The sequence below is a fragment of the Papio anubis genome, chromosome 2 (genome assembly GCF_008728515.1).
Source record: "Papio anubis isolate 15944 chromosome 2, Panubis1.0, whole genome shotgun sequence".
NCBI classification, from domain to species: domain Eukaryota; kingdom Metazoa; phylum Chordata; class Mammalia; order Primates; family Cercopithecidae; genus Papio; species Papio anubis.
In genome coordinates, this window is record NC_044977.1 from 100223111 (window position 1) to 100249310 (window position 26200).

Below are 26200 nucleotides of genomic sequence, written 5' to 3' on the forward strand. Positions count from 1 at the left end.
TTTAGGACCTTGCTGTTCCCTCTGCCTGGTTTGGTCCCTCAATTCATTCTGTTCAAATATCACCTCCTTCAAGAGGTCCTCTCTGACCTTCTTCCACTCCAGGCACTATAGTCACTTTCCATCCCCTCACTTACCCTTCCATTTTGGCATGTATCATTCCCTGACAATGCAGTATACATTCACAGGTGTGTTGTGTGTGTCTCCCATTAGAGTTTACAGCTCCATGAAGGTACTGTCTTGGTCACCATTGGCACAAAGCAGAAACCCCATAAATATCTGTTAAATGAATGAATCTACAAAGTAAGAGCTCAGTAAGTTATGTAACTATTATTATTTCCCATTGTATCTGCAAAGCTTATTCCATGGCCTGGCATACAAAGGCTGCTCAGTATATACTTGCAGAATAACCAGGCCCCCAGGCGTAAGCTGTTCTACACACACTATTTGCAGAGCAAATGTATTTCTCCAAAGGACTTTTCCTACTTACCCTGGTGGACTTCATCTGTAGAACGTGTGAATTTCCAGTTTCCAGAAAATTTTACTGGCAGTTGCCTCCCTCCACTTTACCAATTAAATGGATCTTCTCAAAATCATGTGCTGTCTCTAACCAAGACATGTCTTAGTCTGGACAATCTCATTTAGCCTCAAATCACTTCCCCGCCAAAACACACAGTTTCTTGTGTATAGACACACATATACACTTGCTACAGCCACCCTGCAATGGGTAAACCAGGTCAGGCCCCTGAGACCTGTACTGATTTCTCCGACAGCTGACTTAAGGCAGACTGTTAGGAAGCCCAACTCAGCTGGGACCATATTCTCTGCAGAAAGGGCTGCATTCCCCTGGTTTCCTGCACTGCTCTCTGATTTTGGAAAAGGAAGAGTCTCGGGAACTAAGTGAGGAGAAGAGAGCCACAAATAAGCCTGACCTTCTCTTGCAGCTCAATATGGGCACTACTCCCCCTTATCATCCTGCTTAAAAACCTTTAGAACTATGTCTTGTCCTCCCACTCCAGGGTTACCTGGCCCCACCTTCAGCTGCAGAGTTATAACTGCTCCTTCAGTTTATTGCTTCATCCAATTGCGGGCAAGACACAAGGTTTCTGAAAACATGCCACTACACTCCATAGTCCAGAACTGAATCTCAGCTACAGGAGAATCCTGGTCTCAGAGGAACTGCTTGGATTTGTAAAAGAAAATAAAATTTCAGGACCTTCTAAATTTATTATGTCAAGCGGAAAGTTAAGCCCTGGAGAGTCGCATATTATGTATGCTATTCTTCTTATTATTGTTTAACTCTCTTCCTCATTGTTCTTATTCTGTAAATGACTAGGAGAAACCAGAGACCAGATCTTCCCCCTTCCAATCACTGATCTTCGTTATAGATTAACTGTCTCCTTTATTATCCTGTACCTAACTCAGACCAGATGGTGCCCAAGGCCCCATGACAGTTATATCTTCAGGGTGGAATGTTAAATATACTTTTCCTGGAAAAAAAGACCACCCAACTAATCAAATAATCGTAACTATGCATTAAACCTTACATAGAAATATGTTGAAATTCTATTACACTTCCCTGAACTTTGTCTATATAAACAATCTTAAACGTCTACCCTTTGGAAGACTGACTTCCATTCTTTGGAATCCGTGCTTCCTGGGCAACCCATCCTTAACTTTGCACTTGAATAAAAACTATCTTTAAACCAGATTCTGACTTTTTGATTATTTTAGGTTGACAGGTTGGAGTAGAAAATAGTTTTTACTAAATGTGTTCAAAGACCCTGACCATGACCAAGAGAGGCCGCCTCTGGAAAGAAATCGGGCAGAGGGCTGCTGAACCAATAACGGCTTACAGGACAAAATGAAAGTGCAGGCTTGCCTACGGGTCAAAGCTGGAAAGAGTGCCCAGAAACAACAAGAAAAACGCTCAAGTGCCCCGTGGGTAACGCTGGGAGCAGACCCGCTAGGATCACTGAGAAGACGGCCAGCCAATGTCATCAGCCACAACTAGGAAGGAGGCCACAAAGGCCGGCGCAGAAAGCCCTCCAGGCGGAGAAGAACGAAATGGGCTCACGGGGTCTCCTCGCCCCGCCTGGGATCACCGAGGGCCACGTTTCGCTTCCAGGTTGCTGCTCTCTGGTCAGAGCGCCACCTTGCAGGTACACTCTCCCACGGGACCGCAGGGGCTCCACCTGGCGGCAGCGAGCCGGAAGTACGGCGGGAGCCTGGTTCTCTCTAGGAAGCCAAAGGGTTCGCGTCTCGGTGGTGCGTTAGTCCAGAACCCTCACGTGACAAGTCAGCACAGGCTGCTCTTCTTGCTGGTCAGTGTTGGAGATGCGCCCTGGTCCCGGCCCCTCCTTGCTCATTAGTGTTGATGATGCCCTGCTGCCTAGCGAATCTTGATGCAACCCTGCCTCCACAAGCCTCGTAGCTGGCTACAGATGGGGCCACAGTGGGGCCCAGGAGGGTGCACATATTTTGGGATTCGTCCTGCAATCCTGGTTGTCCACATGCAACTGGGATAGAAAAGCCAGACTTGCGGCGGACGTGGTGGCTTCTGCTTGTAATCCTAGCATTTTGGGAGGCCGAGGCGGGCGAATCCCTTGAGCTCAGGAGTTCGAGACCAGCCTGGGCAACATGGTGAAACCCGTCTCTACAAAAATTACAAAAACTTAGGGGCTGGGCGCGGTGGCTCACGCCTGTAATCCCAGCACTTTGGGAGGCCGACGTGAGTGGATCACGAGATCAGGAGATCGAGACCATCCTGGCTAACACGGTGAAACCCTGTCTCTACTAAAAAATACAAAAAATTAGCCGGAAGTGGTGGCGGGTGCCCATACTCCCGGCTACTCTTGAGGCTGAGGCAGGAGAATGGTGTGAACTCTGCCTCCCGAGTTCACACTCCAGCCAGAGTGCCAGCGACTCAGTCTAAAAAAAAAAAAAAATTAGCCAAGCGTGGTGGCGTGCCTATAGTCCCAGCTACTTGGGGGACTGAGACAGGAGGATCGCTTGAGCCCAGGAGGTTAAGGTGGCTGCAGTGAGCCAAGATTTCCCCACGCCACTCCAGCCTGGGGGACAAAGTGAGACCCTGTAAAGAAAAAAAAAAAGAAAAGAAAAGAAAAAGGAGGAGAGGAGGATTTGACTTCCAGGGCATGGCATCATATAGGGAAATATTAATAGCTGTTTGTATCTCTTCATAAGCCTTCACCATTCCTAGGACCTTGTTCAGGGGCGGCTGGACTGGTAAAGATGAATCTAACCATCTCCAGTCTATTCTCTATCGCTATTCCCTCTAAAGGCCTTGTTAACACAGCAAGCTTTGACATACTGAGTGTTAACCTCCCCCGAGGGGAAGCCTACAAACTAGATAAATAGCCCAATTTCATACTCTCAAGTGCAGAGGTGTATTGGCCAAGCTTATTATAATTTGGACTGAACTGTAAGAGGCAGAGTTCTTCCCTACAGCTTGTTAATTGCTGTTAAGACATAGAGAACAGGCCGGGCGCGGTGGCTCACACCTGTAATTCTAACACTTTGGGAGGCTGAGGTGGGGGTATCACGAGGTCAGGAGTTCGAGACCAGCCTGGCCAAATTGGCAAAACCCTGTCTCTACTAAAAATACAAAAATTAGTTGGGCATGGTGGCACACGCCTGTAATCCCAGCTACTCGAGAGGCTGAGGAAGGAGAATCGCTTGAACCTGGGAGGTGGAGGTTGCAGTGAGCTGAGATCATGTCACTGCACTCCAGCCAGTGATGGGAGCAAGGCTCCCTCTCGGAAAAAAAATTTTAAAAAAAAAGATATAGAGAATAGGAAGTTTATGGAATGAGATGTGTCTGAAGGTGGTTCTAAGAAATCTTAGCTTGGGAAGATGACAGCTAGGGGCAGAGGCATTCAAGGAAAACCAGGGAACCCTACCGGAGACCTATTCTGGTAGAATAGGATATTCCAGAGACCTATTAGGAGGAATGGCAGTAGTGACCAAATTAAAGGAGAAATCATGCAGTCACACAGTTTTTGTTAACACCAAGACAGCGTCCATATTGGAGTGAATATGAAAATACAAAAAAAAAAAAAAAAGAAAGAAAAGAAAAGAAAGAAAGAAAGAAGGAAAGCCAGCCAGCCAGGCACGGTGGCTCGCGCTTGTAATCCCAGTACTTTAGGAGGCCAAGGTGGGCGGATCATGAGATCAGGAGATCGAGACTATCCTGGCTAACAAGGTGAAACCCCGTCTCTACTAAAACTACAAAAAATTAGCCGGGCATGGTGGCGGGTGCCTGTAGTCCCAGCTACTCGGGAGGCTGAGGCAGGAGAGTGGCATGAACCCAGGAGGCGGAACTTGCAGTGAGCTGAGATTGCGCCACTGCACTCCAGCCTGGGCAATAAAGCAAGACTCCGTCTAAAAGAAGAAAGGGGAGGGGAGGGGAGAGGAGGGGAGCCAGGGAGAACTATAACCATAACTGAATCAAATGGATCAAATGGAGAGCTATAGCCTGAGAGCCAGCCTTGCTACTGTTGAGTTGGTTGCACACACATATCCCAAACAGAAAGACCCAACTCACTCAACAACTATGGCCAGTTGGGTCAACTAAGACCCAACTCACTCAACTATGTGGCTGTTTACCCCAAAGACAGAGCCCCAAGGAAATCAGAGGAGACTATATCCCCATTTCCCTAACCCCACCAGCTATTCCACCCACTGACCAGTCACAAACCATCATCAGAGGAAGATGTGAATGCAGTCTGAGAGATCACTGAGAGCCAAAAAAACATTAATGGAGTATAACCAACACCAAGGCAGAATGAACTGTCAAAGATAAATTTATGAAAGCTTCCAGGCAGAAGAGAAAAAAAAAAAAACCCTGAAGCTTCTCAGTTATCTTAGTTGTCAGGAGACATAGAGCAATAGAAATGAGAGAAAAGGTTGTGATCTAATTAGCAGCAGGCACCTTTTGGGTGTCTGATCAGCCCAGTTAACCACCGCCTCCCACAGGATAGGGCCCTGGAAGCCTCATTTACATTACATGACCTAGCCCCCCTGGGCCACAGGAGTAAACCAGAAGTGAACATCTAACCCAAACTGAGCAAATCCTATTGTCTCTCCCAAGAATTAGGAATTAAGTCTGAGAGAGTCTAACTCAATTTGGGCTGGTTTCTGGAATGGAGTTATACACTTGGGCCCTCTGGCAATTTCTGCCCTATGCCTAGGATTAGAGAAAGCAGGAAAGCAAAGAGCAAAAAAGGGATCAGAAGTGAGGAAAGAGCTGAGACTGAACCTGCGTGCGCTGCCCGTTGTTCCTAATTGCTTGGATTTTCCACGCTTCAGAACTTCTAGTTGCATTCTTGCCTTTAGGTGCCAGGGTACATGCAGAAATCCTCATAATAAATTAAGTGTATTTAAGTTAATTCAAGTAGGTTTCTGCTATTTTTAAACAGAATCCTAAATAACACACTTAGCTAAGTCACTGTTAAAGGCCGAAGTCTGAAAACGACACAACTTAGTTAACAGACATCCATCTGTCTTTCCTGAAGAAAGTGGACATTCCTTATGCAAATCTTGAACTAGCAAGTAGACAGGAGTATGAGCTGTTTTTGTTCAAATTCTCACATAAATAGTTGGATTTCTTCCAGCTGTTTTTGTTCAAATTCTCACATAAATAGTTGGATTTCTTCCCACACCAACAACCAATTCTTCAGCTCTCTGGACACCAGCTAGGTGTCTAACAATTCAACTCTGGCACTAACTACCCAGAGTTAGCATCAAACCATACAGGTTAAAGGCTCAGTCCCACAAGACTGTCCTCACTTTAGATGCCAATCACAGGGCCACTGTACTTCTGTTCCCATAACCCTCTTCTCATGTTTAATAATGTGCTAGAATGGCTCACAGAAATCAGGAAGGCACTTTACTTCCTCTTACTGATTTATTATAAAGGAAACAACTCATGAACAGCCAAATGGAAGAGACGCAAAGGGCAAGGTATGGAGGGAGGGGCATGGACCTTCCATGCACCACCCTCCAAGCACCTACATGTGTTACAAACCTGGAAGCTCTCTGAACTCCCTTGTTTAGGGTTCATATGGAGGTTTCATTACATAGGGATGATTGATTACATTATTAGCCATTGATAATTAGCTCAGCCTTCAGCCCCTCTCCGCTTCCCAGAGGTTGGAGGTTGGGGTTGAATGTTCCAGCCCTCTAATTATTCCTTGATCTTTCTGCCATCAGACCCCATCCCTAAGCTATCTCAGGGACCTCAGCTACCAGTCATCTCATTAGCATACAAAAGACACATTACTCTGGAAGTTGTAAGGGTCTCAGAAGCTCACGTGCCAAGAACTAAGACTGCATATTATTTAAAAAAAAAAAAAAAAAAAGATGCTCTTATCACTAGGAAATTACAAGGATTTTAGCAGCTTTATGCCAGAAACTGGGGAAAAGGACAAATATGTCTTTCTTATTGTATTACAGTATCACAGGGGGAAAAGTCAGTATGTTTAGATATAACCATTTCAGTTTCCGAAGAAATGGAAGGCCAGGTGCAGTGGCTCATGCCTGTAATCCCAGCACTTTGGGAGGCCGAGGCAGACAGATCACCTGAGGTCAGGAGTTCAAGACCAGCCTGGCAAACGTGGTGAAACCCCGTCTCTAGTAAAAATACAAAAATTACCCGTGGTGGCTCATGCCTGTAATCCCAGCTACTTAGGAGACTGAGGCAGGAGAATTGCTTGAACCCATGAGGCAGAGGTTGCAGTGAGCCAAGATCGCGCCATTGCACTCCAGCCTGGGTAACAGAGTGAAATTCCATCTCAAAAAAAAAAGAAGAAGAAATAGAAACTCCTTGGAAGAACACTATGTTGGAATCTAAGTGATAATGAGTTTATTTTTACACCTCTATTCCCACTGTGATGGCCCCTATCAGAAAACACCTGAGTATCTATTAAGTACCAGAAAACTGGGCATCATTAATACCTGAATTAAAAAGAATGACACATTATTCATCTATTTTCAGCACCTACTATAAGTACTGTAGAAGCTTTGTAATAACGTTTGTGTAACAATGCAGTGGTGGGGGGGGGGGGAACCCCTCTAAATATCTGTTCAATGAATAAAGAAAAAAAAATGAGAAAATAAACTTCACCAGTCAAATCCATAAATCTCTTGGCTATGAAAACTAGGGCAGATCCATTTATTTTTCCCTACACTCCTTGCTTTCTTCTCCTCTTACAATTTCCTATCCTCCAAACCATACTTAGAAGCTCCTCTTTTCTGAAGCCTGGCTAGTTGAGAAGTCTCTCATTCCCTCTTCCTTGCTATAATCCTCCCAGAACCCCTAAGGCCCTTTCTGTTTAATGGTGCTTTGGAGAAGTAAATAGAACTAAAATTTTGTATATGTGTCTGTGTCCATTTTGACTGCTTTACTTAGCAGTAATTCTGGGTTCTTTGCATATTCTGCAAGATCTGACTCTAGCTGGGAAATCAAATTTGGTTTTTGATTTTTCTTCTCCTAAACTCTATTGTACAAACCTTATCAAGGAATGAAAATAAAGTCCCCAACATCTCACCAACCATTTAATTTCTCCCTATGCCAAGGTAACTTTTTGGGGTGGTGGAAATTTTCTAATTCTTGCTTATACATTTGCATTCATTTATCAAAAGTCATCAAACTGTATACCTTAAAAAGGGTGAATTTTACTTTATGTAAAGCATATCTCAATAAACCTGACCAAAACCAAAAACAAAATCTCTCTATGCCCTCTCTTGCATACATAATTTTATGGTGTTAACATTTTTCTCTTTACTCAAACTCCTTAAGAGGCCTGGAGAGTCATGTCAGCAGGCCAGTCAAATATATATGTGTATATATACACACACACACACACACAAATATATATCTATATATCTCTCTATATATACATATACACACAGAGTATATCTATATATCTCTATCTATATCTATATATAGATATAGATTTTTTTTTTTTTCAGATATGTCGCCCAGGCTGGAGTGCAGTGACGTGATCTTGGCTCACTGCAACCTCCACTTCCCGGGTCCAAGTGATTCTCCTGCCTCAGCCTCCCAAGTACCTGGGATTACAGGCACCCACCACCATGCCCGCCTAATTTTTGCATTTTTAGTAGAGATGGGGTTTTACCATATTGGACAGGCTGGTCTCAAACTGCTGAACCCAGGTGATCCACCCGCCTTGGCCTCCCAAAGTGCTGGGATTACAGGCGTGAGTCACTGCGCCCAGCCTATATATCTATATCTATATCTACTTATCTATCTATATAGAGAGTGAGTGGCTTGGTCTCACAACTCAACTCTAGCATAGCACCACATGATGCTTAGCAGACTTATCTTTTTTTAAATTAAATTTTTAAAAATTATTTTTAGTAGAAACACGGTTTTGCTATGTTGCCCAGGCTGGTCTTGAACTCCTGATTTCAAGTAACACTCCTACCTTGGCCTCCCAAAGTATTGGGATTACAGGTGTGAGCCACCACACCTGGCTACAAACTTCCTTAAACATTCCTTTCTGGTAACTCCAAGTTCTTAGACCACACTTTGTTCTTCTAAACAATTACAAATTAAAGAATCTCTGGCCCTGCACGGTGGCTGACGTGTGTAATCTTAGCACATGCCTGTATTCCCAGCACTTTGGGAGGCTGGAGTGGGTGGATCACTTGAGGTCGGGAGTTCAAGACCAGCCCAGCCAACGTGGTGAAACCCCATCTCAATTCAATTGCGCCACTGCATTCCAGCCTGGGCAACAAAGTGAGACTCTGTCTCAAAAAAAAAGAATCTCTGAACCCACCTATGACCTGTATTCCCCTGCTTCAAGATATCTTGCCTTTTGGGACCAAACCAATGTATAACCTGCATGTATTGATTGATGGTTTTTTGTGTAACTTCTGCTTCCCTGAAACGTATAAAACAGAATTACATTCTGACTGCCTCAGGACTACTTATTCAAGGTTTCCTGGGTTTGTGTTTTCTGCAGGCCACGGTCACTCACATTGGCTCACGTTAAACATCTCTGAAATATTTTTCATGATTTGCTTTTTTTACATTAACACAAAATAAAAGCCGTTTTCTTAGTACTGTATTCCCACTTCATTTTTTTTAAAAAAAGCCTTTGTGGCAGGGTGCAGTGGCTCATGCCTGTAATCCCACCACTTTGGGAGGCTGAGGTGGGCAGATCACCTGAAGTCAGGAGTTTGAGTCCAGCCTGACCAACATGGGAGAAACCCTATCTCTACTAAAAATACAAAATTAGCTGGGCGTGGTGGCGTATGCCTGTAGTCCCAGCTACTCGGGAGGCTGAGGCAGGAGAATTGCTTGAACCTGGGAGGCGAAAGTTGTGGTGAGCTGAGATCACATCACTGCACTCCAGCCTGGGCACTTTGTCTCAAAAAATAATAAATCAATAAATAAACCTTTGCATGTCGTTATACTGCCCTGAAGCAGTGATTCTGAGAAGGGTTAGTCTCTAGGCAGTAGGCCAAACCAGTGAGATCATAATGTCTGGTAAGATCAGTGTCAGTCTGTTTTCTGTTGCTGTAACAGAGTATCACAGATTAGGTAATTTATAAAGAAAAGAAGTTTATTTAGCTCATGGTTCCGAGGGCTGGGAACTGTGGAGGAGCCATATCTGGCCTTCTTACTGTGTCATAACATGACAGAAAGCAAGAGGGCAAGAGTATACATGTCAGCTCAGGTCTCCCTTCCTCTTCTTATAAAGCCATCAGTACCATCAGGGGGGCCCCAAGCTGATGACTAAGTCTAGTTCTAATCATCTCTTAATACTGTTACAATGGGGATTAAGTTTCTTTCTTTCTTTGTTTTTTTTTGAGACACAGTCTTACTCTGTCACCCAGGTTGGAGTGCAGTGGCATGATCTCAGCTCACTGCAACCCCTGCCTCCTGGGTTTAAGTGATTCTCCTGCATCAGCCTCCTGAGTAGCTGGGATTACAGGTGCCTGCTAGCACACCCGGCTAATTTTTGTATTTTTAGTAGAGATGGAGTTTCACCATGTTGGCCAGGCTGGTCTCAAACTCCTAACCTCCCAAAGTGTTGGGAATACAGGCGTGAGCCACCGTGTTAGGCGGGGATTAAGTTTCAACATGCGTTTTGGTGGGGACATTTAAACCCTAGCATTCTGCCCCTGCCAACTACCCCAAACTCATGACCTTCTCACAAATAAAATATATTCATTCCATCCTACTGGCCCCAAAAGTCTTAATTCACTTAGCTATCAACTCAAACAGTCCAGAGTGTCATCTGAATCAGATATGGGCATAACTCAAGGGATAATTCCTCCTCAAGTGACTTCTCTCCAGCTGTAAACCTGTGAAGTCAAAACAAGTTACCTACTTCCAAAATACAATGGTGAAATGGGCATAAGATAGATATTCCCATTCCAGTGGGGGAAACAGGCAAGAAAAAAGGGGTAACTGGTCCCAAGTAAGTCTAAAACCCAAACAAAAACCAAAACAAAACAAAACAAAAAACATTAAATCTTAAAACTTCAGAATGCTCTTTCAGTCCATGTGCAATCTTCTGGACACACTCAGAAGTTTGGGCCTCCAAAGCCTCAGGCAGCCCCACCCCTATGTCTTTGCTGGGCTGGGTCCACATTTCAACTCTCTGAGGTTTGGGTCTCATGACCACAGCTCTCCCAGGCTGGTATTGCACATTGGTAGCTCTATAGTTTGGGGGTGTGGGTGGCAGTCTTCTAGGCTGTGAGTTTTCCAAATCTTTCCACTCTACTTCCCTTTCAAGTATAAGTTGTCTTTAAATCATCTCTTCCCTCTTATTTTCCTGTAAGTAGTTCAAACTAGCCATGCAATAGCCTTTATGCCTTTGTTGCTTAGACATTTCTTCCATCAGATATTCTATTTCATCACTCTTAAATTCTGCCTTCCATAAAGCCTGACACAGACACAGCTCAGCCAAGTTCTTTGCTACTTTATAACAAGGATGGCCTTTGCTCCAGTTTCCAATACCATTTTATTCAGTTCCATCTGAGACCTCATCAGAATGGCCTTTACTGCCCATATTTATATCAACATTCTTTTCTTTTTTTTTTTTCTTTTTTTTTTTTTTTTTAGACGGAGTCTCACTCTGTCGCCCAGGCTGGAGTGCAGTGGCCGGATCTCAGCTCACTGCAAGCTCCGCCTCCCGGGTTCACGCCATTCTGCTGCCTCAGCCTCCCGAGTAGCTGGTACTACAGGCGCCCGCCGCCTCGCCCGGCTAGTTTTTTGTATTTTTTAGTAGAGACGGGGTTTCACCGGGTTAGCCAGGATGGTCTCGATCTCCTGACCTCGTGATCCACCCGTCTCGGCCTCCCAAAGTGCTGGGATTACAGGCTTGAGCCACCGCGCCCGGCCTATATCAACATTCTTGTCATGATCACCTGAGTACAGCTGACCCTGGAACAACTCAGGGGTTACGGGCATCAACTTCCACGCTACGTATAACTTTTAACTCCCCCAAAATGTAACTACTAATAGTCTACTGTTGACCAGAAGCCTTACTGAAATATAGTCGTTAACACATATTTTTTATGTTATACATGTTAGATACTATATTCTTATAATAAAGCTAGAGAAAATATTAAGAAAATCATGAGAAATTATATTTAGTAAATATAATCCACTATATTATATAGATCATCATAACGGTCTTTATCCTTGTCATTTCATGTTAAGCAGGCTGAGAAGGGGAGGGGACGGGGACTGGTCTTGCCATCTCAGGGGTGGCAGAGGCAGAAGAAAGTCCATAAGTGGACCCACATAGTTGAAACCCAAGTTGTTCAAGGACCAACTGTAATCTCTAAGAAGTTTCAGACTTTCCCTAGTCTTCTCTTCTAAGTCTTGGCCAAAATCACCCTTAATGCTCCATTAGATAATACAGGCTTTGTCTGACCTGATCTTCCAAATTTTTCAAGCCTCCACCCATTACTCAGTTCCAAAGCCACTTCTACATTTTTATGTAAATGTCAGAGCAGCAAACCTACTTATGACTACCAGTATTCTGTCTTGTTACATTTTGTGTGACTCTAACTGAATACCATATACTGGGTAATTTATACAGAATAGAAGTTTATTTAGTTCACAGTTCTGAAGGCTGAGAAGTCCAATATAAAGGTGCAGGCATCTGGTGAGGGCTTACTTGCTGCATCATGACATGGTAGGAGGCATCAAAAGGCAAGACAGAGCAAGCATGTGTCCCAGTTCACATTGCTCTTCCTCTCCTCATAAAGCCACCAGTCCCATCGTGGAGGTTCCACCCTGATGAACTTATCTAATTCTAATCACTCTTAAAGGCCCCCCACCCAGTACTGTTACAATGGGGATTAAGTTTCAACATGAATTTTGCTGGGGATATTCAAACCATAGCAATCTCTCTCCAGCTGTAAACCTGTGAAGTCAAAACAAGTCATCTACTTCCAAAATACAATGGTGAAATGGGCATAAGATAGACATTCCCATTCCAATGGGGGAAACAGGCAAGAAAAAAGGGGTAACTGGTCCCAAGTAAATCTAAAACCCAACCAAAAAACAAAACAAAACAAAAAAACATTGAAACTTAAAACTTAAACCATAGAAAAAATTTCTTGGTGTCACCAAAACAGTTCTTTATAAAATTAACTTAAAACTGCCACCAATAAAATTCAGATTTAATCATAGGGAAATCTGAAGTAGGTGTGAGAACATATCCAAGGGCCTGCATAGTAACTCATCAGGAATGGACTCACTTCTGAGGGAACTACAGCAAGTCATGGTCAGGTTTCTCTTCTCTTTGCCTCTGCTGCTCACCAGTGTGATGCCAACAAGTTCAGTCCATGTATAGCTTTAGAGATTACTATACTCAGGCATCTACTCTAAAGGGTGCAAGTCCAAGTCACTTTTCGTACCTACATATATGAGCGGGTACTGAAATTCAACAGATATGAAAAAGAATAGAGGCTGGAACTGGTGGCTCAGGCCTGTAATCCCAGCACTTTGGGAGGCTGAAGTGGGAGGATCACTTGAGTCCAGGAGTTTGAGACCAGCCTGGGCAACATGGCAAAACTCTGTCTCAACAAAAAATACAAAAATAAGCTGGGTGTGGTGGTGTATGCCCCCGGGGCTCAAGCAATCCTCCCACATCAGCCCTCTGAGAAGCTGGGAGGCTGCACTACCTCCTAGATTGCTTGAGCCCCAAAGGTCAACACTGCAGTGATCCATGATCACACCACTGCACTCCAGCCTGGGTGACAGAGCAAGACCCTGTCTCTAAAAAAAGAAGGAAAATGTAAAAAGAAAATAGAGAAGGAACCCAAACTGAAAAACCATGTCCTCTTCCAATAAAGCTCAAAGACATAATTTTACATTATTGCTATCAATGCCAACTCATCACTTCATTTTCTTCCTGCGTAAACAGGACCCTCATAATTTTTTATGCTATCAAGGTAATAAAAAATTCCAAGTTTTAAATTCTTTCAGTGAGCCTTGCCACTGGTCCACCAAATAGCCCTCCTTAAATCCTGAAAGCAGGCTGGATGCAGTGGCTCATGCCTGTAATCCTAGCACTTTGGGAGACCGAGGTGGGTGAATCACCTGAAGTCAGGATTTTGAGACCAGCCTGGCCAACATGGTGAAACCCTGTCTCTACTAAAAATACAAAATTAGCTGGGCATGGTGGTGCATGCCTGTGGTCCCAGCTACTCAGGAGGCTGAGGCATGAGAATCACTTGAACCCTGGAGGCAGAGGTTGCAGTGAGCCAAGATCGCACCACTGCACTCCAGCCTGGGCGACAAGAGTGAAACTCTGGCTCAAAAAACAAACAAACAAACAAACAAAAAAACTCCTGAAAGCAATCATTGGAAACTTTATCTGATTATCTTCTCCCATAGGCTTTGCATTTCTCCTAGCCTCTAATTATAATGCCCCATCTCATCATAATCATAATGCCATATGCCCTAAACCCCAAAATGTTCTGCAAATTCTTCCAACTCCAGTAGCTCCAGAAGATGCAGACTGATAATACAGCCCAAATGTGAACATGATAACGAATTAAGTGCTGCCATTTCCTACCTGGGGGATAAAATAAACTAATCAAACATGGTCCTTAAGTGTGAGAACTTAAAATGAAGTTAGGAAAACAGTAACAATTTATACAACACAAGACCAGAGGAATATCAATAGACACAATCAGGAGACCAGTGGAATCCCTAACTTGATGTGCAATTGATGTTGAGAACATAAGGGGGCTTACAGGGAGTGAGACAAAGGATTTGGGCTATGAGGGGATGACTTCCCAGAAGAAGCGAGATCCTGAAAGAAATGTACTATTTGGACAGGTGAAGGACTGGCCTTTTCAGATGAGGGAAGCAGCAGGAAGAAAGGCAAAGAGGGAGGAAGTACCACTGCATGTGAAGAAGATAAGGGAGGCCCTGGTGGGGCTGGGGTAGAGCAGGCATGTTGGGGAGGCAGAGGAGAGAGGACAGCAGAGGAGCAGTAGGGCTTAACTGCAGATAGCCCTGTTCCATTGATGAGTTTCTTTCTGGTATGCCACTTCTGATGCTGAATGAAACTTGCATTCCATCTGAAGGCTTTCCCGCACTCCTTACACTCATAAGGTTTCTCCCCAGTGTGAACTCGCTGATGCTGAACCAGAGTGATCTTCTGACTGAATGTCTTCCCACATTCCTGGCATTCATAGGGTTTCTCCCCAGTGTGCATTCTCTGATGCACTATGAAGTGGGAGCTACAACTGAAAGTTTTCCAACATTCATTACATTTGTAGAGTTGTTCCCCAGTGTGGAACCTCTTGTGCTGAAGAAATACTGAACTCTGGTGGAAGGCCTTGCCACACTCTTTACATTCATAAGGTTTCTCCCCAGTGTGGATTCTCTGATGCTGAATCAGAATTGAATTAGAACTCAAACTCTTCCCACACTCCTTACATTGATAGGGCTTCTCCCCAGTGTGAATTCGTTCATGGATGATGCAGTCATAGCTACACCTGAAGACTTTCCCACATTCCTTACATTTAAAGGGCTTCTCCCCAGTATGGATTCTCTGATGCTCAATCAGTTTTGAATTATAGCTGAAGGTTTTCCCACAGTCAGTACATTCATAGGGCCTCTGTCCACCATGGAGCTTCTGATGCTGAAAAAGGTGGGAATTTTGACCAAAGGCTTGTCCACATTCCTCACATGAGTATGGTTTCTCTCCAGTGTGGATTTTCTGATGCCATGACAGTTTTGAGTTGTATCTGAAGGTTTTCCCACATTCTTTGCATGTGTAGGGCCTCTCATTAGTGTGAATTCTCTGATGCTGGTGAAAGTCTGAATGTGGGTTGTAGTAACTGCCACACTCACCACATTTATAAAACACCTGTTCTTTGGCAAAGTCTTGCTTTGTAATGAGATGTGTGCTGACACTACTTTCTTCCAATTTCCTGGCTATCTCCTCCCTTTCAATGGTGACAGATTTATGATCCTGGACTGTCAAATCTGTGCAATCCCCTATATTTGTTTTCTTCCCTGTATCATGTTGTGACTTCTCTAACCTGTCCTTGAAGTCAGGGTGCTGGGGAATGTTCATCAGCAGTCCCTCCACTATCAGTCTGTGGGACTCTGATTCTTTAGAAATGTTTAGCTGTGCAGTTTGTTCCTCATTCTTAGTCTTGGTTTTACCACCTAGCATGATAAAAAGAAAACACAAGAGTCCCTTATTTATGCCAGAAGGGAAAGGGATTAATCAGTATCAGCCTGCCCTAGACACATGAATTTTTTTTTTTTTTTTTTTTTTTTTTTTTTTTTGAGATAGAGTTTCACTCTTGTTGCCCAGGCTGGAGTGCAATGGCATGATCTTGGCTCACCACAACCTCTGCCTCCCAGTTTCAAGCGATTATCCTACCTCAGCCTCCCAAGTAGCTGGGATTACAGGCATGTGCTACCATGCCCATCTAATTTTTTGTATTTTTCGTAGAGATAGAATTTCTCCATGTTGGTCAGGCTGGTCTTGAATTCCTGACCTCAGGTGATCCACCCACCTCAGCCTCCCAAAGTGCTGGGATGACAGGTGTGAGCCACCACGCCCACTAGACACATGAATTTTTTGAGAGAGACATAGCCACCTGATGGTACCTCAAAGGGAAAGTAAACAAACTGAAGGTTAAGAAGGTAAGCAATCCCATATGGATGACAAAAAACAAAAACTGTGGATGGCAGAAGCTATTGATTGAGGCAAATGGTTAAAGAAAAATGGGAATGGGGTGAAGTTGCAGGAAGGGGAAGCAATAAAGAAAAGTAGAGGAAGCCAAAAGTGAGAAAAGCAATCTCTAAACCAGAGAAGAGAAAGATGGGTAGGCAGCTGTAGTACCACATAGTATGCAGAGGGCTGGGAGGTACTGTCTATAACAGTGGATCTCAAAGTCCAATAAAACCTGTCAAAACTGGCCGAGCACGGTGGCTCAAGCCTGTAATCCCAGCACTTTGGGAGGCCGAGACGGGCGGATCACAAGGTCAGGAGATCGAGTCCATCCTGGCTAACATGGTGAAACCCTGTCTCCACTAAAAAATACAAAAAACTAGCCGGGCGAGGTGGCGGGCGCCTGTACTCCCAGCTAATGTAGTCCCAGCTACTCGGGAGGCTGAGGCAGGAGAATGGCGTAAACCCGGGAGGCGGAGCTTGTAGTGAGCTGAGATCCGGCCACTGCACTCCAGCCTGGGCGACAGAGCGAGACTCCGTCTCAAAAAAAAAAAAAAAAAAAAAAAAAAACCTGTCAAAATACTTTAAAATATTCTGTAATTTTTAAAGAAATGTTCTCTAGTTCTCTATCACAAGCATGGCTGGACAGAAAGCAGTTTGTAACACTGCTGTTTACAAAGGGGTCATGAGAAGACCACAATTTTAAAACCCAAGTGCTGTCCTTTGGGAGACTGACCTTTGAAAGGAAAAAAGACAGGTTCAGCCAAGAACCTGCCCATAATGGAGATGGCAATTGGATTGGGGGCATGGGGATCATGCTTTCACTGGTAGCACCACAACATAGAAATCTTTTTTGCCTTGTCAAGCACCAAAGATCTGACAAATGAAACTTTCATCTTAGTGTTTTTCAAGCCTTGTTGACCATGACTCACATTTTGGATCCTAAAACAATACAGACATGCTTGCACACACACACACACACACACACACACACAGCTGAAACCGAAACAAAACAACGTCCTTATTAAGAGTGATGTATTCACGCCGGGCACAGTGGCTCACGCCTGTAATCCCAGCACTTTGGGAGGCCGAGGCAGGTGGATCACCTGAAGTCAGGAGTTCGAGATCAGCCCGGCCAACATGGTAAAACCCCGTCTCTACTAAAAATACAAAAAAGTAGCTGGGTGTGGTGGCGGGCACCTGTAATTCCAGCTACTCATGAGACTGAGCATGAGAATCACTTGAACCCGGGAGGCAGAGATTGCAGTGAGCCAACATCGTGCCACTGCACTCCAGCCTGGGGAGAGAATGAGACTGTCTCTCCAAAAAAAAAAAAAGATGCATTCACAATAGACTTTATACTACTTTAGTCTTTATTTACACCTAATACAGGGTAGTCTAAGTTTTAAAAGCTGGTAACAACTCATTGATGAGTTGCAACCCAGAGTTAAAGAATACGGTTCTAGATTTTCAAGAACAGTGGTCTCAAATGGTGGTCCCTGGACCACTATCATCTGGGAACTTGTTAGATATGCAAATTAATGGGGCTGGGTTTGGTGGTGTGTGCCAGTAGTCCCACCTAATTAGGAGGCAGAGGTGAAAGAATTACTTGAGCCCAGGAATTTGAGACCAGCCTAGGCAAAATAACAAGACCCTATCTTGAAAAAAAAGAAAAAGAAATGCAAATTCTCAGCCCTACAACAGTCTACTGAATTCGAATCTCTGGAGGTGGCATCTGGCAATCTGTGTTTTAACAAGCCCTGCAAGTAATTCTGATACATACCAGAATTTGAAATTTACTAATCTATAAACTACAAAAGACAGATTGAGGCTGCTTTTTTCATTGTTTAAGGCTGCACTTTCCCAAAAGGTGGCCACTAGCCACATGTGGCTATTTAAGTGTAAATTAATTAAAATGGAATAAAATTAAAAACTCAAGTTCCTCAGTTGCACTAGGCACACTTCGGGTGCTCATGTGATTCATCTGGCAGGCTAAATAGACAATGCGCACCTGTGGCAAGGGGCAACGCTAACAACTGCAGGCAGGATACTGGGAAAGCCGCTAGAGGATCTGAAACGCTGAAGTCAATTTAAGGCATTGATTAAGGCAAAGTGGGGGGATTAGAAAGGAGCATTTGCCTTACAGAGGCTCTGAAGAGCATAAAAGATTGACAGAATATGATAACAGAGCCCATAGAATGAGGAAGGCTATATACCAAATCTCTGATTGGTCTTTACATTTATCTCAATTCAGTATCTTTCAAAAAAGAAAACCATTCATTCCCAATACGTAAACAAGCTTTCTTTCAAAAGCTAATATAAAATTCAGTGTTTAGGAATTTAGAAAAATTCCATTTACATATATAGTTTTATACACACACACAAAATGTTCTTATAAAAACAAGTTCTAGCCAGGTGTGGTGGCTCACACCTGTAATCCCAGCAGTTGGGGAGGCTGAGGTGGGAGAAGCACTGAGGTCAGGAGTTCAAGACCAACCTGGGCAACATGGTGAAACCCTGTCTCTATTAAAATTAGAAAAATTACACGGGCGTGGTGGCAGGTGCCTGTAATCCCAGCTACTTGGGAGGCTGAGGCAGGAGAATTGCTTGAACCTGCGAGGCAGAGGTTGCAGTGAGCCAAAATTGTGCACTGCACTTCAGCTTTCAGAGCAACTCTGTCTCAAAAAATAAATAAATAGGCCAAGTGCGGTGGCTCACGCCTGTAATCCCAGCACTTTGGGAGGCCAAGGCGGGCGGATCACCTGAGGTCAGCAGTTCAAGACCAGCCTGACCAACATGGAGAAACCGCGTCTTTACTAAAAACACAAAATTAGCTGGGTGTGGTGACTCATGCCTATAATCCCAGCTACTTGGAAGGCTGAGGCAGGAGAATTGCTTGAACCTGGGAGGCGGAGGTTGTGGTGAGTGAAGATCACGCCATTGCACTCCAGCCTGGGCAACAAGAGTGAAACTCTATCTCAAAAAATAAACAAACAAACAAATAAATAAATTTTTTAAAAACCAAGTTCTTGGCCAGGCGTGGTGCCTCACACTGTAATCCCAGCACTTTGGGAGGCCAGGGCAGGGGTGGCGGGCGTGGATCCTGAGGTCAGGAGTTCAACACCAGCCTGGCCTACACAGTGAAACCCTATCTCTTCTAAAAAATTAGCCAGGCACGGTGGTGCACGCATGTAGTCCCATCTACTCAGGAGGCTGAGGCAGGAGAAACACTTGAACCCAGGAGGCGAAAGTTGTGGTGAGCCATGATCGTGCCATTGCACTCCAGCCTGGGCAACAGAGCAAGACTCTATCTCAAAAAAAAACAAAAAAACAAAAAAACAAAAAATAAAAACCAAGTTCTTACTATATTGTGTTTATATTCCTGAGCTGACCAACCAACAGAAGCCTGTTTGAAATCTTTTTTTTTTTTTTTTTTAAGAGATAGGGTCTTACTCTGTCACCCAGGCTGGAGTGGAATGGTGTGATCCTAGCTCACTGCAACCTCAAACTCCTGGCTCAAGGGATCCTCCAGCCCCAGCCTCCTGAGTAGCTGGCACTACAGCCACATGCCACCATGCCCAGCTAATTTATTTATTTATTGTAGTGACGGGGTATTGCTATGTTGCTCAGGCTGGTCTTGAACTCTTGGCCTCAAGCATCCTCCCACCTTGGCCTCCCAAAGTGCTGGGATATAGGTGTAAGCCACCACACCCAGCCTGAAATCCTTTAGCTTTACAAAGAAAAATGGCAGAAATAAAATGGTGGGAGTGGTCTTTTCCAGTTTGGAGATGAAGTTCTGGTAAGCAACACTTCTTTGAATAAGAGTGACTATTTTAATGCCCACAACCATCATATGACAAGGAAAAACTCTTTTTCAAGCTAAATTGTTAAAAGAAAGGAGGAGGCAAAGCTGGAAAGGAGGATGGTAGGCTTTCCTGCTCACCTGTGCACATGCCTCTCAGGGCCTCTCCCCCAGCAAGTGTCCAGGGATCTGGGCCCCATGCTGCTTCTCCTTGCTCCAGCTGGAATATCAGATCTGGTTTGGAGAATGGAAATGCTGCTAGAGGAGAAAGAAAAACAGGAAGCTGAGGAGAATCACCACTGACCTCCCTCTGACTACTCTCTGCTTTGCCAGGTGAAAATAGAAGAGAATGGCCCAGGAGACTAAGTGAAGTCAGGGAGGAGTGAATCTGCAGAATCTAATGAAGGGCTTGAAGCTTACTCTGGCCTCTAAGAGGACAGAAAGCTCCTACAGTCACTGGGGGATGTATACACAAGGACCCTAGGGGACTCACACATAGGCAATAGGGCCAAGATCACCTCCAGGGAACTGGAAGATGGAAAGAATGAAGGCAGTGCACCAGGAACCTTCTCAGTTCTCTCTGTGCTCAGAGGAAAGCCCCCTGCAGTTGGGTCTCCATTAGGAATCAGGGAAGAGAAAAGTCCTGTTAAACATCAAAGTGAACCCAGCTCTTTCTCCATCCAGCTACTCCTGGCACTGGGGATTAGGGAGCTCAGCCCATAGGGCATCAATTCTGATGGTATTAAGACATCCTAGATCTGCTAAGGAGGAATTTAAGAGCCCCCAAGGGCAGAAGCTGAGTTTCAGAGAGGAAGGACTTACACAAGGAAGTCACATTTGCATAATTCTCCAGCATCACCTCCCTGTACAGGGCCCGCTGCATAGGGTGCAGGCTGGCCCATTCATTCTGGGTGAAGTACACAGCCACATCCTCAAAGGTCACTGGCTCCTGAAACAACAGGTTCCTGCTCAAACCCTGCACAAGAACAGAGGGAGAGGCCTGAATTCTAGGAAAGGGATACATTTACTGGAATTCATGGCACTGAGCCCCATGGAAGGTTTGTACTGGCAAGGAGAGCCACACAGGACCCCAGCAGAGGCAGCCCCAGACCAGCATTCCAACTTTCCATGTGCATACCTCTGGGGCCCTAATATTACCATCCTAAGCACAGAGCCCAGCACCTGCTGTTTTCTGCCTGGTGATCATGTCAACCTATGTCTGGTTCCACAGGCCAGATATATTTTTCTGGCATGCTTTCTAAATCGACCACAGCAGGTAATCGTCTTTCACAGTGCCTCCATCCATCCTGAAGCACCTATCAGGGTCCTCCACTCAGCTTCTTTCTGGTCTTCCTCCTCTAGATTTTCTGCTACAGACAGAGGAGTGATTTCATGGGGATAAAGTTCCTTTCATCCTGGATATTTCTCCCCTTTCTATCATCTTGCCTTATCAGAAGGTATTAATAGTTCTCCCTTGAAAGTGATGTGCAATGTTACTTCTTTGTCTCCTAACATACTTCACTCCAGGACAGGATGGCAATCTCCCATCCTTCTGCAGAGATCTGCCCACTGATCACCTAAGCTCTGTCTGACCTGCCAATGCTGTCCTCTTCACTATGTGTCTCTCTCTTTCTGCTTCCCACTAAAACCACTTCCAGCTTCTCAGGGAAGAAGGAAACCATCACAGGTTGTTTAGAGCTTTGTGTCAGCTACTTTTAAATCAATTTGCTCAATCATTATAGCACATCTGTGAAATAAGAATTATTATGTCCATTTTCAGATGATGGGAATCAGCAATATTAAACACTTTGAAATAGACTAAAAGGAGTCTTCTTTGAGTATTTATAACAAGGTTGTATAAGGAAGCAAAAAGTGCAAAATGAACTGACCACTTTTATATGAATTAGTCCCACTGTAACATCTCTCTCTGACTCACACTGTAGTCTTTCTCAGTTCATCATGTCAACAACCTTCTCTTTGTACTTAAGTCTCTTCTGAGTGAAGAAATATAACATAGAAGTACTAGAAGATTTGGACTGGTCGCGTGGCTCACGCTTGTAATTCCAGCACTTTGGGAGGCCAAAGCGGGCATATTGTAAGGTCAGGAGATCGAGACCCTCCTGGCTAACACAGTGAAACCCCATCTCTACTAAAAATACACAAAAAATTAGCCGGGCGTGGTGGCAGGTGCCTGTAGTCCCAACTACTCGGGAGGCTGAGGCAGGAGAAAGCCCTGAACTCAGGGGGCGGAGCTTGCAGTGAGCCAAGATCGCACCACTCACTCCAGCCTGGGCGACAGACAGAGCAAGACTCCATCTCAACAAAAAAAAAAAAAAAAGAAGAAGAAGAAGTACTAGAAGATTTGTATTCATCATTGTAAAGATTGGTTTGGTCAAAAATCATCATGGATGCTATATCTAGGAGGAAATTTTGATGAGAAGCAGAATATTCGCACGACCTTAAATGTCTCCTCATAGATTGCTTATTAGTTACAAGATGAAAACAGTAACTATACAGTAATCAGATTACCCCTTAGCGAGAAAGTTCAATGTGGCTGGCATGACTGAGGAAATTTAATTGATTTTAATTTAAATAGGCACATGTAGCTAGGGGGTACCTTCCTGGACAGTGCAGAATAAATACATCTGTTAATACTCTTGTCTTACTTCCTTCAGAGTCAACAGCTGGGAATATGGATCTCCCTTTTTCTTCACATTATGTTCTACCTCTCCATACCTCTGAAACATCACTCTAATTATCAGCACATTCTTTGGTTCCTTGTTTTCGGAAACACTTAGCTTCTCCAGATCTTCTCTATCTGTGATCATTCTTCTTCTGTCCTTTACTTGCACTTACTCTTTCTCCATTAAGTGGGGCTATTGACTCCCTTCTATAGGAAGTGGGTTACAGGGGCAGCACAACATAGTGGCAAATGGCACAGATGTTAAAGCTGTGGCTCTTAACATGGGGGCAATTTTTTCCCCCAGGGAGTATGTGGCAATGTCTGGAGACATTTTTAGTTGTCAAAACTGCAGTGTGGTAGTAATGGTAGTGCTACTGGCATCTAGTAGATAGTGGGCCAGGGCTATTTCTGAACATCCTATAATGAACAGGACATCCTCCAAACAAAGAATTATCTGGCCCAAATGTAAATGATGCCAAGGTTGAAAAACCTTGCTCTAAGCTGGACTCCCTAGGTTCAAATAGTATCTCTAATACTCATTAGCTGTTAACCTTGGATGAGACAGTTAAACTTTCTGTGCCTCAGTTGCCCCCATTTGTAAAACCGGGATAATAATAGTAATTATCTGATATGACTCTTACAAGGATGGCTTAAGTTATTATCTGTAAGGCACTAAGATATCACCTGGCACATGATATCATATAAATCTCAGCACTTACTACAACCACAGATGCGATTGGGGGAACTTCCTACAAGATTCTAAATGACAAATGTTCCTCTTAGAGATTGTAGCAAAGACTGACAGGTGTGTGTGTGTAGCCCCTTTCTTTCTTAGTATTGGAATCCTAATTTTACTTGAGGTTGCACTCAGCCCTGGCAACCCAGTGGGGCCAATGAAATGCAAGTATAAATATTGTTGGGGACTTATGGGAAGGTTCCTAAAAGAGAGAGGGTCACCTTTTTTTTTTTTTGGCAGCTCCTCTTCTAGCTGGAATGCACACATGATGGCCAGCGATCAAGCAGCCACCTTGGACAATAAAGTGGCCTAGAGCAGGTGAGACACTACTAGGATGGTAGAACAGAAAGACAGAGTCTGAGAGCAGGATAATAGAGGAGCTGCCACACTAGCCCTGGATTGACTCTCGACACTTTTGTATGAGAGGGAAGCCTTTACCTTGTTTAATCCACTGTCATTTGGGGTCCTCTTTGTGGAATCTAATCCTAAGTGATTACTGCACTTCAGGCAAAGCACCAGGAGAGCACAGCATACCCCCACAGAACACTTCCTGACTTGTAGGAATGGATTTTCTCTGAAGTGCTCCAACAGAAGTGGATGGTCCAATATCCACCAAAAGAAGGACACACACATTGTTTTTAAGTCCTTGGGATGGAGCTTTCTTGTTACAAGATACATCCATTACATGATAAACTCAGTTTTCTCATTACATGATCTAGGACACTGGGGAAAAATCCAGTAAAACTATCATCTACCACCGAGAAAATTGGAGGGAAAAGTGCTCCCAATGCTACATGAATTTGTAGCCAGGAAAGGATATAGACTCTCACAGACGTTAGCCTGATGTCTTTGCATTGAGCTAAAGGCACTGGCTTCAGCTCCAAACTCATCATTCCTCCAAAAATATACTTCCCTCATCAATCTATATTTTCCAAATGCTTCCAGTTCTGGCTTCACTGTACCTTAACTGAGTAGTCTGAAGGGTAAACTACTCCCTTGGAAGTGTCTATTTAACCTCAGAAATGGCTTTTCTTTGTGGAGTGTTACGCAGACTAGCACTCCTCAAATTTCAATCTGCCCTTTAATTTTCCAGATCTTGTAAAAATGTAGATTCTGATTCAGGAGATCTGGGGAGGAAGCCTGACATTTTACCTAACAAGCGACCTCTGTGATGCAAAAGCTGCTCATCTCCAGGCCACACTTTCAGTTCTCATGAATGCAGATTCCCATTTTCTAGGATAATTCTTTCCTTTTTTTCCAACCCACCTAACCCTCCAAAGTTCACCTACTCTAGTTCTTCAACTCCCCTCGCATACTGTTTTTACATAGTCTGTCGATGTAAAACTAAGCATGGGACTGGTCAAGTCAGGCTACTGGGCCTGTACTGACCTTCCATATCTGTTCTGAGTACGGAAAGCTGAAAGAAAGCTCTGCTCACCTGGAACCACACTGTCTGGAGCATGGCTGATGACTCCTGGCTTCATGCACTGCCCTCTAGGTTTGGAAAAGTAAGAACCTGCTGAGCTAAGAGAGAACCACAATGAGACTGATCCTGTCTGTCTCCTACACTTGCCGCCTCTTCCCCTGTCTCCTGCCACTAGCACTGCAGATATTCTTGGCACACTAGCTGTTCTCATTCACCCTGTCCACTGATTCATGGGATGCTGCAAATGCTCCCTCTGCATATTCTCCTATAGATCTGCTCGGTGACACTGGAGACTCTAGAAAGAATATCTGTAAAGCAAGAATCAAGAACTGCAGTGGATGCGTGGCTGTTTAAAAAAAAAGAAAGACAACTTCTTGGCTCCACTATGAATACATTACTAAGTAGTTTGTATTGACTGAATGCTTCTAGTGATCGTCGCAAAAACCCAAAACAAGTCTCTGGAGAGAAAGTAGGATATAACGGAGACCCCTAAAGAAACCACAGGCTGCAGGACAAAATGCAAGTGGTGACCTAGCCCCGGGTGACAAGGGTAAGACGCTCAATGTCCCAGCGGGTGATGCTGACCGAAGACCTAACCGGGATCTGAACACTCCACCCCGGGAACAGGAGACCCTATAGTCACGGCTCCCATCCTTCCCATGAATACCGCGACCCGAGGACATCAGGCCAGCTCTTCGGAGCAGGAAGGTCGAGTGCGTCTCTGAGGACTGGGGACTGGGCCCAGGTTCGGGCGGCCGCGCGGGCCCCTCGGCGATCTCTGCAAGGGCCCAACGCCCGACCTCCAGAACAGGCAGCCGAGTCGGGGAAGCCCGGGAAACTCAACCCAAGCGCTCGCAAGGCGGCCAAAACGGAAGCACTAGCTAGCCCGCCGTAGGTCCCTACGGCCTCTCTAGGAAGCCGGGAGGCTGGCCCTTCTCTATGGTTCCCCCGAAACCAAACTCCCACCCTTTGCTTCCCTTCTCCACAACCGCTCTGCGCCTGGTTGGTTTGTTTTTTAATTTTAATTTTTTTTTTTTTTTTTGCTTTTGTTTTTGAAACAGGGTTCTTGCTGTGTTGTGCAGGCTGTTCTCGAACTCCTGAGCTCAAGCTGTCCGCCCGCCTCGGCCTCCCAAAGTGCTGGGAATGCAGGCGTGAGCCACCGCGCCCGGCCGCAGCTGGTTTATTATTATTTTCTCTTATGTCTTAGTACCCCAACTACATGATAAATTCCTCCATATTTAACAATTGATTCGTAACTTAATTCCTAACTCCTTACCTAATTTACTTAATTCCTAATTTAACATTCTAATGAATGTATAGCCCCTGTCTCCCACTTAATGAC

General features: G+C 44.5%; 1 protein-coding gene across 9 annotated transcripts; it reads right to left on the reverse strand.

The window, feature by feature from the left end:
* Window positions 1–13763: 13763 nt before the first annotated feature.
* ZNF619 (zinc finger protein 619) lies at window positions 13764–25857 on the reverse strand. 9 transcript variants are annotated; one of them, XM_009201132.4, is made up of 5 exons: window positions 24871–25857; window positions 20836–20989; window positions 20507–20626; window positions 20155–20271; window positions 13764–15697 (listed from the first exon to the last, which is right to left on the reverse strand). In XM_009201132.4, the coding sequence occupies exons 1-5, from the start codon at window positions 24892–24894 to the stop codon at window positions 14265–14267; spliced, it is 1848 nt and encodes a 615-aa protein (XP_009199396.2). In that variant the 5' UTR covers window positions 24895–25857; the 3' UTR covers window positions 13764–14264. The 9 variants fall into 9 exon arrangements, with proteins under 9 accessions (XP_009199396.2, XP_009199390.2, XP_009199389.2 ...); XM_009201126.4 differs by lacking the exon at window positions 20507–20626 and having other exon boundaries at window positions 24871–24951; window positions 25526–25853; XM_009201125.4 differs by lacking the exon at window positions 20507–20626 and having other exon boundaries at window positions 24871–24956; window positions 25526–25852.
* Window positions 25858–26200: the final 343 nt, after the last annotated feature.

Excerpts from the sequence above, each read along its gene's own strand:
- ZNF619 (XM_009201132.4), bottom strand. The coding sequence starts at position 24,894 with ATGCTCCAGACAGTGTGGTTCCAG. Across the intron at positions 20,990-24,870 it reads TCCAGACAGTGTGGTTCCAG|GGTTTGAGCAGGAACCTGTT; the intron begins GTGAGCAGAGCT and ends GTTCTTGTGCAG. Across the intron at positions 20,272-20,506 it reads CTTGGCCCTATTGCCTATGT|CAGCATTTCCATTCTCCAAA; the intron begins GTGAGTCCCCTA and ends TTTCTCCTCTAG.